The 15,000-nt window shown below is 44.7% G+C and overlaps 1 protein-coding gene across 1 annotated transcript in view; it reads left to right on the top strand.

The window, feature by feature from the left end:
- Positions 1-15,000, top strand: part of ndst3 (N-deacetylase/N-sulfotransferase (heparan glucosaminyl) 3) — a 67,243-nt gene that overhangs the window by 32,224 nt on the left and 20,019 nt on the right. The window contains exon 5 of the mRNA XM_083765346.1: positions 677-805. Within this exon, the coding sequence (XP_083621472.1) occupies positions 677-805 (129 nt within the window). The remainder of the gene's footprint in view (positions 1-676; positions 806-15,000) is intronic.

A 15,000-nucleotide genomic window follows, 5' to 3' on the forward strand; every position in this document is an offset into this window, starting at 1 on the left:
ACAGGTAAAGGGTTTCTCTTCTGCATGTGTGTGGACTTAGATATTGACATGCTTTTGCCACAAACGGTACAACCAAAGGGTCTCTTATGGCTTTTTTTTTCACAAAAAACAAACGGATTACTATGAAAACCTGCATAACCCGTCCGTCACTCACGCCTAGTTGTCAGTCCATCACGCCTCGTGACATCACGCCTCGTGACATCACGCCTCGTGACGCGTTCCTGAAGGTTTGGCAGTCCGTCACGCCTTGTGACACGTTGACTATCATCACCTTGATCTCCATATATGAAGGTCACAACACTGACCTCATCAAACCCTGGATTATAGCCATACATAGTTTTGACATAATTAGATCTGTATATATATATGGAGCCGGCCAGGAACTCTACATCTGACCTCACTGACACCAGAATAAATAGTTTTTAAACTCCTGCTTCTCAACTGTGCCGTATTAAGAAGCTCTGTTTCAGCGCAACCTTTCCCTCAGGGCGTCTTACTGGTAGAGCCATGCATAAACCTGGCCACCAGGGGGCGTCCTCTTCCCTGGGCCAGGCCTAAACCTAACCACATGCCATTATGTGTTGTTTGAAGCATACAGTTTAACACTGCATTGGTTGTGCTCACATACCTACATCTTTGTGTGCGTGTGCGTGTGCATGTGTGTGTGCGTGCACAGGTGTTGCCTCGCCAGACGTGTGGCCTGTTCACCCACACCATCTACTATAAGGAGTACCCCGGTGGGCCCAAAGAACTGGACAAGAGCATCCGCGGAGGGGAGCTGTTCCTCACTGTGCTGCTCAACCCGGTGAGTCACATACGTACGCACACGCGCACGCACACACGCACGCACGGAGGGGAGCTGTTCCTGGTAATTTGCCACTGTGTATTCTTGGTTGAGGGCCTAATTTACTTAGGTGATAGGTGATATAATTGTCTTGTTGCATTTTGTTAGTGGAGGTTGTTTTAGTCATGTGGTGGTGGTGGTGGTGGAGGTTGTTTTAGTCAGGGGAGGGGTGGTGGTGGAGGTTGTTTTAGTCAGGGGAGGGGTGGTGGTGGAGGTTGTTTTAGTCAGGGGAGGGGTGGTGGTGGGGGTTGTTTTAGTCAGGGGAGGGGTGGTGGTGGGGGTTGTTTTAGTCAGGGGAGGGGTTGGTGGGGGTAAGACTCAAGACCACCTGACTGAGGGGACTCCTGCTCATGTTCTCCTCTTGGCATGTGAAGGCCTGGTGATGGTAGGAGGTGGGGTCACTATTTTGAAGATGCTTTATGGAATTTGAATGCTCTTTTCTGGATGTTAATATAGAGGGAATTGGCCAAGTTCCACTCCATTATTTGGACAATTCTTTACAAAATTCTGTGAGAATAGTCTCAATTGAATGTTTGTCCAAATTAGAAAATTCCTGATTTGCCAGGGGACCCCACACTTCACTACCATACAATTGGTTCAATAATTGATTTGAACATTTTCAGCCAAATTCGAATTGGAATATTAATTTTGACAGATTTTCTAATTATATAGAAAGCCCTTTTCCCTCATCTCTCTCTCTCTCTCTCTCTCTCTCTCTCTCTCTCTCTCTCTCTCTCTCTCTCTCTCTGTGTGTGTCAAGGTTGCCTCTCACAGCGAGACCATGTTCATCTCCCCACTTTAAATTAGGTCTCACCACAGGGGGGGTGCTACCGCTCGCACGCACGCAAATTGAAAGATGGAGAGCTGAGACCACACACACACACACACACACACACACACACACACACGTGTACGCACACGTGTACACACATGTACACAAACACACACTCTGCTTCCCACTCAGCCTGCTGTGCTGTGTGTCTGCTTGACTTGACTCTGCTGTTGAATTAAGAGATAGAATTATATGTGACTGGCAGCTCATTCACACACACACACACACGCGCAGTCGCGCACACACACACACACACGCGCACACTCACGCACGCACAACGACTCACAAGCATGAGCGGCCGAAAAAAGTCAAACATTGGCCACATTGGTATTGATATTTTGATTCATATTTTCTACTTGGTCTTATTAAAAAGTAACGTCATAACGTTGTGGTATTTATTTTATTGTATTTTTCCAAAACTGGATATTCTTTTTTTCTTTTCTACATGTTTAGTAAACTCAACATAAACAACTGCTGGACAGATCAATTATTCATCTCTCTCTCTCTCTCTCTCTCTCTCTCTCTCTCTCTCTCTCTCTCTCTCTCCAAATTACACAGTAAACACAGTAATTTGATCGAATAAAAAAAAGCTACATTGAAATAAAAACTTTAATTGGATTGATTATTCCAGTGCTAATTAGCCAGAGCAGCAGCGTTTAGAAGACCAGTACACTATCCACATCCATCCCTCTCTCCATCTGTCTCTGTGTCTCAATCTGTCTCCCTCTCTGTGTTGTGCACAGACACACACGCATGAACAAACGCACGCACGCAGGCACACACACACGCACGCACGCACACACACAGCAGCAGCAGTATCAGGGTCCATTGAAGTGTCAGGTGTGGGAGAGCTTCACTACAGGAGCTGTCAGCACCCACAGAACATCACAGCGTCAGCTGCAGCTGGGCTCTCTCTGCTCCTCTTGTACCTCTTTAGTTTGCACTGTTTTCCTTTATCATTTGTACTGCCTGCCCTGCATGCCTGTCTGTCTGTCTGTCTGTCTGTCTGTCTGTCTGTCTGATAAACCAAGCAGTTTGAACAGTTGGGTCTGGTATATACTGTATTGATCATATTATTGATATTGTGATGAAACTACTGTAGATGCCATCCAGGATGGATTGTGGACTTCATAATATTGTGATAATATGGCAAGGTTTTGTATTGTCCTGGACTGTTACTGTTCTAAAAGGCACCTTTACCCTCTTAGTTATTATTTAGCTATAACTTATACCGGTATAATTATTTATCAGAAACCTGTGTAAGTATTTTTTGCTACAGCACCAATACTCATCCCCACTATATTTTGACAATATTTATATTGAAGTATTGGGTCACAAACATATTTTCAATATGTGATTTTTATTTTTATTATTATTTTCTAATTATACTAATTAGGGATGTAGCTCGATAACCGTTACCAGAAAAAATCTGATAACAAGCTCATTGAGTACCCGTTATCAATAAGCTTTGTGCTTATCAAGCCTGTTATCGAGCATAGTGGCCCATGGCGTCATGTTAAAACAATCAATACAAGAGGCGATCAAGAAATACATCTAATCATCCATGCTGGTACAAACATGTCTAAAAGTGTATTGATACCTGCCAACCAGCACTGTCCAGGTTATGCTTTTAAAGTGACTGTACACATATTAACCAGTTAACAGTTTCCAGTTAACAGTTTGTTATTTGTAAAAAGGTCAATTAGCCCTTCACTAAGTCCCTCCCCAACCCATCCTTGTCCAATAGGCATGTTAGCAGCGAAGAAAGCTTGACCTGCATAGCAACCGTTGCTAAACGATTTGGATTGGCATTGGACAATCGCTTTTTGGGGTGGGATTTAGTGAAGGCCTAATTGCCTTCCATCTGTTAGAAAAGTACTGTATTTGAAGGCTTTAGTAAAATATACTAGTTCTGTTCAGAATGTATTGTCTCCCGTCTTTCCACAAAATAATAGAAAATGCTCGATAGCAGGCTCGATAAGAACCTGGCTCGATGAGCCTGATCGATGAGGTGATCGTAAAAATGAATGAGCTCCTTCCCTAATTACTAACTAGCTCGCCATTTCTATAGTCCTCATCATTGGAAAGTCCTCAAGCTGATTAGCATTTTGGTGCAGTTGTTGTTCTAGGACATGTTTCCAGTCGAGGTGTTCTGACGTTGCACCGTGGGGTATGTTTAGGATGTGATGAGAGGCGTTCTGACGTTGCATCGTGGGGTATGTTTAGGATGTGATGAGAGGCGTTCTGACGTTGCATCGTGGGGTATGTTTAGGATGTGATGAGAGGCGTTCTGACGTTGCACCGTGGGGTATGTTTAGGATGTGATGAGAGGCGTTCTGACGTTGCATCGTGGGGTATGTTTAGGATGTGATGAGAGGCGTTCTGACGTTGCATCGTGGGTTATGTTTAGGATGTGATGAGAGGTGTTCTGACGTTGCACCGTGGGGTATGTTTAGGATGTGATGAGAGGTGTTCTGACGTTGCACCGTGGGGTATGTTTAGGATGTGATGAGAGGTGTTCTGACGTTGCACCGTGGGGTATGTTTAGGATGTGATGAGAGGTGTTCTGACGTTGCACCGTGGGGTATGTTTAGGATGTGATGAGAGGTGTTCTGACGTTGCATTGTGGGGTATGTTTAGGATGTGATGAGAGGCGTTCTGACGTTGCACCGTGGGGTATGTTTAGGATGTGATGAGAGGCGTTCTGACGTTGCACCGTGGGGTATGTTTAGGATGTGATGAGAGGTGTTCTGACGTTGCACCGTGGGGTATGTTTAGGATGTGATGAGAGGCGTTCTGACGTTGCATCGTGGGGTATGTTTAGGATGTGATGAGAGGCGTTCTGACGTTGCATCGTGGGGTATGTTTAGGATGTGATGAGAGGTGTTCTGACGTTGCATTGTGGGGTATGTTTAGGATGTGATGAGAGGCGTTCTGACGTTGCATTGTGGGGTATGTTTAGGATGTGATGAGAGGCGTTCTGACGTTGCATCGTGGGGATGTTTAGGATGTGATGAGAGGCGTTCTGACGTTGCACCGTGGGGTATGTTTAGGATGTGATGAGAGGCGTTCTGACGTTGCATTGTGGGGTATGTTTAGGATGTGATGAGAGGTGCCAGATTGCATCTTCATACAGTGGAACGAACCTGTGTGTGTGTGTGTGTGTGTGTGTGTGTGTGTGTGTGTGTGTGTGTGTGTGTGTGTGTGTGTGTGTGTGTGTGTGTGTGTGTGTGTGTGTGTGTGTGTGTGTGCGCACGTGCGAGAGAGATACAGACAGTGAGACACAGAGATAGCGAGAGTATTTAATTTGAGCTAATTCAACCGTTTTCTGTAAGGGAGAGTTTCTTAAACATTAGTTCTTAATGTGAGTTTCTTAATGTGAGCTAATTGCATTTTTGTTCCCCCTCAGTTCACCTGATTGTTGTGCCCTTCTCTCTTCCCTTCTTAATCAGTGTAATCACAGTTGATACTGTGTTCCTGCGGTATCTCTTAATGAGGAGACTTATCCAAACACAAAAGCAATTTAAACCCTGGACAAGGGGCTAGCTCCCTTGGAGCACTGGCGCATGCCTTTGTGCGCACACACACACACACACACACACACACACACACACACACACACACACACACACACACACACACACACACACGTGTGTGTTGGCGCTTTTTGTTCATATACTTTATACTCTTCTTTGTTATGTAACGTATAGAAGATATTTCCCGCTGATCCGTAGCCATCCACATCAGAACACAAAGCGTGTTAATGAGTATGTGTATTGTGTATTAATGGCATGTTGTTTGTGGCCGATATAATCTGCAGTCCGGAGGGACTGCGTACTGTTGCCGGGTCATCTGAGCATCGATAACATTGTTAGTTCCCATTCAGTGACTCTAAATCACGTCTGGCTGGCCAAGTGGCTGTTGACCATTAACAGAATGCTGCCCACATATTGAGTGACTGCCAGATCTGCGTGTGTGTGTGTGTGTGTGTGTGTGTGGACAATATCACATTGTTAAACTGTGTGTTTAACCCATTTTGGGCAGGAACCCCTTTTGGTGTTTTAAGCATTACGTTATACTTTAGCTATTGAAAAATAGCAGATCTACAAGCTCGAGCTACGAGCTTGTAGGTCTGCTATTTTAGAAAAAGCGTGAAAATGTGGCCCAAATGTTTGAATATGTTCTTTAGAGCCAATGTTTTTAACTCAAATCTTTGCAGGGTCTCTGGAACTACATATTTTCAGATGGGGGTCGGCGATCAATGACATATATTTTTGGGGCTCCTTGACATGAACATGTCTGAGAATGAATAACACAGAAACATGTGTTTTTCTGTCAGGATTTAGAAGGCATTTGTAGAATCGTTCTCCGGTCTAAATTTGTTAAATGATTGACAGTGTGTGAGTATGAGTGCATGCGGTGCAGTGCGTAATCCTCGACACCTGCACAAATGCGTGCACACTTGTGGGTGGACAGACGGACGGACAGACGCCAACATATCGCCCTATATAGGCTATATTAACCATTTAACACTAATTATGCTAATGACGTGCATATGCACGTCTTTAGAATCAAAACCGCACGGGGTGCCTTGGATGTGTATAGGCGCCTTTGGTCTTTTTTTATTGATAATTCTTTTTAAATAAATCATTGTATTTGCCTGCTTCAGTGTACACGCACTGCCGTTCAGTGGGCGTGCACATAGACATAGACATGGGTGCCAGAGCACCTCCTGCCTTTTCCCTCTGGACAAATGTGCCCTTTTGATTATTATTATTATTTAATTTTTTTGTACAGTGTACACTGTACAAGTGTACAGTATGTGTACCATGGTGACATTGATCAATTATTAATAAAAAGTTTCTAATATATTATTTAGGCCCCAAAATCTATAAATGTCACACTATTAACACAATTAAAACATAGGACGTGTGAGAACGTCATAAGGATCCCGAAATATTGGTGCCTACGACGTCTGTGGACGTCCTAGCAACGTCCCAGCGACGCGGGGCGAGATAAGAATATTCAGAATTTTTCCTATTTTTTTTTTGTTGGCATTTCGCTTTTCGCTTGCCGTATGCTAACGCTCAGTGCAACTATTAGCTTGTCATTGACTCCCATGTTAGCGCGGCGGAAAGAATGACTCGTATCTCCTAATCCAAGGCGCTCTCCGTGGTGATGAATGGATCGATATGCTGGCGCTTCATTACTGCTCCTCATCCGTCTCTCCCGCAAAATATGCTTTTTGGAGCGTAAAAAAATATATTAAGATGATCGGGGATCTGAGGTCTCTTTGTAAAGTCAACTTTTTTAGGAAAGTGTTTCCGGTTCATGGCTTTCAAAGTAAAAGCGATCAGACAACTCTGGCACCCCGGAGTTTCTATTTTTTTTCACTTGAGCACCTGCCCCTCTAAATGTGCACGCCACTGCTGCCGTTCACTTCCTTGTTTAAGGGCCGATTAGAATGGCCCATAACACTAAATCTACGGAGCTCTCCATGGTTTTGACCTTCAGGAAGCATCTCATTTTGGAATATAAACGCTTCTAGAGAGACTTTAGGTGCACCAGCGTGAGGTAAGAACTGAAGATCATGCTTCCCGGTTTTTGGGCGGTAACGCTAGGCGGGGCTTTTCAGAGTAAATTCTGAAATGAGTTGTGCCCTCGACTGCACACATAATAAATTGATTTCACACCAACTGACCAATGATGGAGAGAGAGAGAGAGAGAGAGAGAGAGAGAGAGATAGAGAGAGAGAGAGAGGGGGGGGGGGTATAGAGATGGGGGGGGGGGGGAGGGAGGGAGAGAGAGAGAGAGAGGCCAGGGGGGAGAGAGGGAGAGAGAGAGAGTGGGCAGGGGGAGAGAGAGGGAGAGAGAGAGAGGGCAGGGGGGAGAGAGAGGGAGAGAGAGAGTGGGCAGGGGGGAGAGACCAGGTGGAGATAACAATTTCAAGTCACGACATGTTGTGTCACTTGAGAATCCAGACACACACACACACACACACACACACACACATGGTGTCTGTATTGGCATGTGGAATGTCTCTCTATTTATATACTGCGTGTGTGCGTCCGTGCGTGCGTGCGAGAGAGAGGCATGTGTATGTGTGTGTCTCGCTGACATAAGCAGATCTGCAGACATATATCAGGGCTGACATTTAGCGCTTAGTTCTGCCACCAAGCTTATTAGCCAAAGACCAAATATCAGCACAATCCCCTCCCTCTAGTCCAGCCTATCCTCCTACACATGCCCCCGTCAACCCTCCCACCCCACCAAAGTACCACTCAACCATCACCCCCCCCCCCCCCCCCCCCCACACACACACACACACACTCCGCTATCACTTTGTCCCACTTTCCCGTCTGCTTCCAGACCCTTGTGGTTTCATGTCGGCTATAATATAACACAGTGTGGCGCACAAACTGTGTCACTAATGATGATATGTTCATCTATCTATGCTCGCTGTGCCTCAACACCTCACTGTACAATATATTTAGTATTATTTGGCCTATAGTCTTCTTTTTTTGTCAGAAATGTAAACGGCACACGGTACAGACAGTAACACATTGTCCAAGCTATAAGAGACCCTTTGGTTGTACCGTTGGTGGCAAAAGCAGATCTACAAGCTCACAATGGGTCGCGACACATTGTGAGATTATAGATCTGCTATTTTCAATAGATCTTTGTACACATTTTGAACTTGTGAAATGGGAGATTTTAGTGCTTTAACTAAGTACATTTTGATGCCGATACTTTTGTACTTTTACTCAAGTACATTTTCAATTTCGTACTTTTACTTGTAACGAAGTATAGTTCTAAATTGCAGTATTGGTACTTTAACTTAAGTAAAACAATTGAGTACTTTTTCCACCACTGGTCATTTCATGTCTGTCCGTAGCGGGCGGACTGACTTTGTTTTTTCCTTTTCTTTTCTTGTGATTTGTTATTTTAACTTGATATGGACCCTGACTCTGAATCCATTAAAGATGGAATCCAAATGGATATTAGTTCCACTCCTCTCATTTATATCGGCGTGCCGTGGGTGTGTCACGACTCACGTGTGGGTGTGTGTGCGAGCGCGCACGTGTGTGTGTGTGTGTGTGTGTGTGTGTGTGTGTGTGTGTGTGTGTGTGTGTGTGTGTGTGTGTGTGTGTGTGTGTGTGTGTGTGTGTGTGTGTGTGTGTGTGTGTGTGTGTGTGTGTGTGTGTGTGTGTGTGTGTGTGTGTGTGTGTGTGTGTGTGTGTGTGTGTGTGTGTGTGTGTGTGTGTGTGTGTGTGAGTGAGCGTGCGCGTGTGTTTCCTAGCACTTTATTTCCACTCCTTCATTGCATCTCACTGAACTCCTGCTGATTTGTAATGAAGGCTTTGGCAGCTCATCAACACATGCCAGCAACACACACGCACACACACACACACACACACACACACACACAGAGTGAGTCAAACCAACCCATACAAAAGGGGGCAAATTAGAGAGGAAAGCAATGAAACACAGCGGAATGGAAGAGAGGGAGAGCGATGCAGTAGACGTTGACTAGAGCAGGCAGAACAAATTGAACTGACATCATTTGCTGTATTGATGTTCAGCTTTCAATTATCCACCAGAGAGAGAGAGGGAGAGAGGGAGGGGAGGGGGACACGGTGGTTGGTGAGAGAGTGGGGCTAGGCTTATGTTTAGCACCAATAACAATTCAATCACAGAGAAATATATGTGGAACTAAGTGGTCTGAGATGGGAAACGGGCCACCCTCTGATACACTCCTCTGGCAGGGTGAGAGACAGACATTAACAGGCAGGGCTGTAGATATAACTCGGAGAGAGACAGACGGATAGATGAATAGATATATGGACATATATATATATAATATACACACCGTCGAGCCGATTGTACTCTATGGCTCTGAGACATGGACACTTTCAAAGAAATGAGAGAAACGGCTGGATGGCACTTACACCCGCCTTCTAATGAGAGCGCAAAATCTCTCTCGGAAGAGCCACCCACCGACTTCTCTAATATACGGCAACCCGTGTTTCTTCACTAGTCCGGTCCAGAAGAACACAGCTATACAGAGCTGATATCATGAGGTTATATCTTCCCTCCTTCTCTGGAATCCTGCCTCAGAGCAGACCAGAAGTAGTGGTGTGTGTGTGTGTGTGTGTGTGTGTGTGTGTGTGTGTGTGTGTGTGTGTGTGTGTGTGTGTGTGTGTGTGTGTGTGTGTGTGTGTGTGTGTGTGTGTGTGTGTGTGTGTGTGTGTGTGTGTGTGTGTGCGTTCTGTAGAATTTGGAGGAGACATTGCCTCATGTCGGAGCGACATGCTTCATCAGAGCATCTAGGGCAACGCTAGATTGGAGAGGAAGAAAATTAACTGACATTTCGTTGCAGCAGAGAGAGAGAGAGAGAAAGAGACGGGGAGATTGATGGGGCAGAGAAACAGACTGTGATATACCCAATGAATAAATGAAATTATAAATATAGAAATAGGCGTTTGGGCGAGATTAACCCATTCAGGACGGGAACCCCTTTTTGGTGTTTTAAGCATTATGTTATACTTTAGCTATTGAAAAATAGCCGATCTGCTATATATATATTTTTTTTTGGTGAAAATGTGGCGCAATCCTTGACATGAAAAACGTTGAGCACCGCTGACATAGAAACATGAGGTTTTTCAGATTTGTTTTAGGCCATTTTTTGGGTTATTAAAAGTGAGGTGTTTACTCGTGATATTTATTATTCTCTTTCACAATCCAGTCAGTGCTACAGCGTGGAAAGAAACGGCTGTTTCACCACAAGACAGTGTTGTTTTTGGCAGCAAATTTCTATTTTAGTTTTAGTCGTAGTCTCTTGAATAGTTTTCACTTAGTTTTGGTCACATTTTAGTCACCTGGAATGTTTTAGTGTTAGCCTAGTTTTAGTCGGCTAAATGTCATAAGATTTTTGTCGACTAAATCTACAGTTGGTTTAGTCGACTAAAATGTATTTTGGCGGGCCTTGATGCCGTCTTAATGGCTGATTTTACACTTGCTGAAAATAGCAGATCTACAAGACCACAACGCGTCGCACTGTAAAATGACTTACACTGGATCTCTTGTCCACTAGTCCCTTCCTATAACATTTTAGTCTAGTTTTTATTTGTTGACGAAATTGTCAGTATATTTAGTCTTCTTAGTCATAGCTTTAGTTTTCATTCAGTTAGTTATGTTTTCGTGAGTAAAAAAAAGGTAATCGGTGAACATTTTTCGTCTTAGTTTTTAGTCGACGAAATCAACACTGGCTGCAGACACCTGGGCAATGCGTCACGTGCACAGGCAATGCGTCACGTGCACACTGTGTACAGGCAGGGCTCTTCATTTTGATAACCAGTTAATTGATGCCGTAGCAACTATGATCTCCTCCTCCGCTGTTTGTTTGCATCGCGAGGGAAAGCCGATCGAGGTCTAGGGAACTGTGTGTGCGTGTGTGCGTGCGTGCGTGCGTGCGTGCGTGCGTGTGTGCGTGCGTGCGTGCGCACATTAATCTGCCAGACTGGCCTTGCTGCAAGAAAACAACTAAGATTGAGGTGTGGACGGAGGTGAATGAGTTCCCTCGCCCTTCTCTCTCTCTCTCTCTCTCTCTCTCTCCCCTTACATATACACTATACTCGTAGATCAGTTACAAATGAATCTGACCTTTCCACTTGTTAGGTACTACGACTGCCTCCACCTCCTCTATTATAACTCTCTCTCTCTCTCTCTCTCTCTCTCTCACTCTCATACACACACACACACATGCATGGACACACTGGACATGCAGGCACGGCTGCACAAGCATATAGTACAAGCATGCGTGTGTGTGTGTGTGTGTGTGTGTGTGTGTGTGTGTGTGTGTGTGTGTGTGTGTGTGTGTGTGTGTGTGTGTGTGTGTGTGTGTGTGTGTGTGTGTGTGTGTGTGTGTGTGTGTGTGTGTGTGTGTGTGTGTGTGTGTGTGTGTGTGTGTGTGTGTGTGTGTGTGTGTGTGCGCACACCTGCAAAGCGACCCCCTCCCTGTGACTCAGGTATCATAGGATATGGACTCAGTGATTCCAGTGTGACTCAGATATCATAGGATATGGACTCAGTGATTCCAGTGTGACTCAGGTATCATAGGATATGGACTCAGTGAATCCAGTGTGACTCAGGCATCATAGGATATGGACTCAGTGAATCCAGTATGACTCAGGCATCATAGGATATGGACTCAGTGAATCCAGTATGACTCAGGCATCATAGGATATGGACTCAGTGATTCCAGTGTGACTCAGGTATCATAGGATATGGACTCAGTGATTCCAGTGTGACTCAGGTATCATAGGATATGGACTCAGTGATTCCAGTGTGACTCAGGTATCATAGGATATGGACTCAGTGATTCCAGTGTGACTCAGGCATCATAGGATATGGACTCAGTGATTCCAGTGTGACTCAGGTATCATAGGATATGGACTCAGTGAATCCAGTATGACTCAGGTATCATAGGATATGGACTCAGTGATTCCAGTGTGACTCAGGTATCATAGGATATGGACTCAGTGATTCCAGTGTGACTCAGGCATCATAGGATATGGACTCAGTGATTCCAGTGTGACTCAGGTATCATAGGATATGGACTCAGTGATTCCAGTGTGACTCAGGTATCATAGGATATGGACTCAGTGCTTTGAAGGGAACATAAATCACATTGTGATCACCCTGCCTGCTTTCCTCTTCCTTTTTCAAAGCACTTGGGGAAAAACACAGAGGTTTTCCCAAAGGGGTTTTTTAATGTCGTTTTTTTCTGAAAAACCTCATGTTTCTATATCAGTGGTTTTTCAAAAATAGCAAACCTACAAGCTCGTAGCATTCGGTGCCGCGCTACGAGCTTAAAGTATAACATAATGCTTAAAACACCAAAAGGTGTTCCCCCCCCAAAATGGGATAATGAGAACAATAATAACTATACTGTATATATTGTGTATTGTTTATTTACACTATAGACCTTATCAAAACGCCGCCACAAAGTGCTTTACAAAAGAAGAAAAGGAGTGGGGGGGAAAGGAGAGAAACGCCGCTGGACCCTATAGTATAGTATTTCATTGTTTGCGCTGTGCTTCTTGTCCCCCTCAGGCAGTACTGTATGTCATGAAGAATATATCACAACATAAATACTACACAGCAAAACACTGTACCACCTAACCTACCGTACATTAAGTCTCATTAATTGTCAAGTGGTATTTCCACTTCTCTTCTTGTTTCTGTGAGAGGGTTTTCATTTTCTATATTGCTTTTTTGCCCTTCCTGTTACAAAATCGAGTCAGATTCTGATCAAGCGTGACGCCTAGTTTATCCCATTCTGTACGGGAACACCATTTTGGTGTTTTAAGCATTATGTTATACTTTAGCCGCTGGAAAAATAGCAGATCTACAAGCTCATAGCGCGGCACCGAGTGCCGCTCTACGAGCGTTGCAGATCTGCTATTTATTTATTTTTTATCGTGAAAATGTGGTGCACATCTTTGAATATATATTCTTTCAGAGCGTTCTTTCAGAGACGTTTTTAACCCATCTTTGCTTCTGACTGATCCCTGGAACAACATATTTTCGGCAGGCAATTACATTTCAGTCAGGACAACTCAAGAATGGATGGAATATATATTTATTGAATATAAGATGAGCAATACATTTATTATGGTTTGGCGATTGTATTGGACCTGCTTTTTAGGTACTCAGATCAAGCGCATCAGTCCCGACCATAGGGACTCTGAATCCCCCGTACCTAAACAGTAGATCCAAAACGACAGGTGGTAGCTGGGGTGGAGGAGGGTGAGCAGCAGGTTTGTATACAGCAGCACGCTGATACAGCAGCAGCAAAGAAGGATGCAGGAGGAGAAATGCAAACCTCCGGTTAAAGTAGCCGGTATGAAGATGGAGTGAGTGTGTGATTGGCTGAGTGAATCATGTGGATGAGAGCGTGATGCTGAGGCGGCCCAATTAACGGCCGGCAGCAACTGCACTGAGGTTCCCTGACTGAACTTGCTCTGCGCATGTCTACGACAGGCACAAATGCTCATATCATTTTTAGGGTCCTTTATTGACATGAAATAATTTGAAAACCACTGACATACAGGTAGATAGAAACATAGGGTTTTTCTGAAAACCTTCATGATTTAGAAGACATTTCAGTAGAATCTGGTCAGACCAGTCATTAATTAGTCCGACATCGACAGCCATTCTCTAACCGCAAGCACGGGAGGGAGCAGTGCATTTGGAGCGGTATAGTCCGACCGTTGTTTAATAATAAATAATAACTTGGATTTATATAGCGCCTTTCAAGAAACCCAAGGACGCTTAACAAGACAAAAAACAAAAAACAAAACTAGATGCCAAAAGCCAAAGTGAACAAATGTCTTTTCAGTGCAGACGTGAAAGAGTTCAATGTGGGAGTCTGGCGGATCTCCAAGGGGAGAGAGTTCCAGAGGGCAGGGGCTGCCACGTAGAAGGCTCTATCGCCGAGAGTCTGCCGTTTTGCGTGACGGATGGTGAGGAGTTCCATGTCTGAAGACCTCGGGTTCCGCTCAGGGGTGTAGTCCTTGAGGAGGTCAGTCAAGTACTGTGGGGCAAGGGCATGGAGGGATTTGTAGGTGAGGAGGAGCAGTTTGTAGTGAATGCGGAAACTTAACCGGGAGCCAGTGGAGGTGTTTGAGGGTGGGGGTGATGTGCTGCCAGCGTTTTGTGCGGGTGAGCACTCTGGCAGCGGAGTTTTGCACGTACTGCAATCTGTCAAGGGACTTCTTGGGGAGGCCGAACAGAACACCGTTGCAGTAATCCAGCCGGGAGGAGATGAATGCATGGATTAGGGTCTCTGCAACAGAGTCTGGGAGTGAGGGGCGGAGTCTGGAAATGTTTTTGAGGTGGAAGAAGGCAGATTTAGTGACAGATTTGATGTGGGATTGAAAGGAGAGGCATGTCGGTTTTACGGCATGTCGGTCTAATCTTAGGCCCCATTTACACTGGTGGCCAAATCCAGCCTCAGTCAGATCTGAGCCACATCCAGATTGGAATCTGATTTGTCTAAATGAGTCATGTGACCTGTTGGACTCACACTAGCATGTCTGAGAGGTCATTTTGACCGTTATTTCTTTGAGATTTTATTATATTTGCTTTCAGACGGTTCCCCTTCCATGAGCATCCTCACCCATCACCATTAATCATCTCAGACATTCTTGACATCTGAAACGTTTTCTGAATATGAATTTAAGCACATGCTACTCCTGTCACATTTTACGTTACTTTCATTCTAGTGTTCAATCGGATTTCAGTCTTGATGTGGCACAGA

The sequence above is a fragment of the Protomyctophum parallelum genome (genome assembly GCF_964188405.1).
Source record: "Protomyctophum parallelum genome assembly, chromosome: 5".
Taxonomy (NCBI): domain Eukaryota; kingdom Metazoa; phylum Chordata; class Actinopteri; order Myctophiformes; family Myctophidae; genus Protomyctophum; species Protomyctophum parallelum.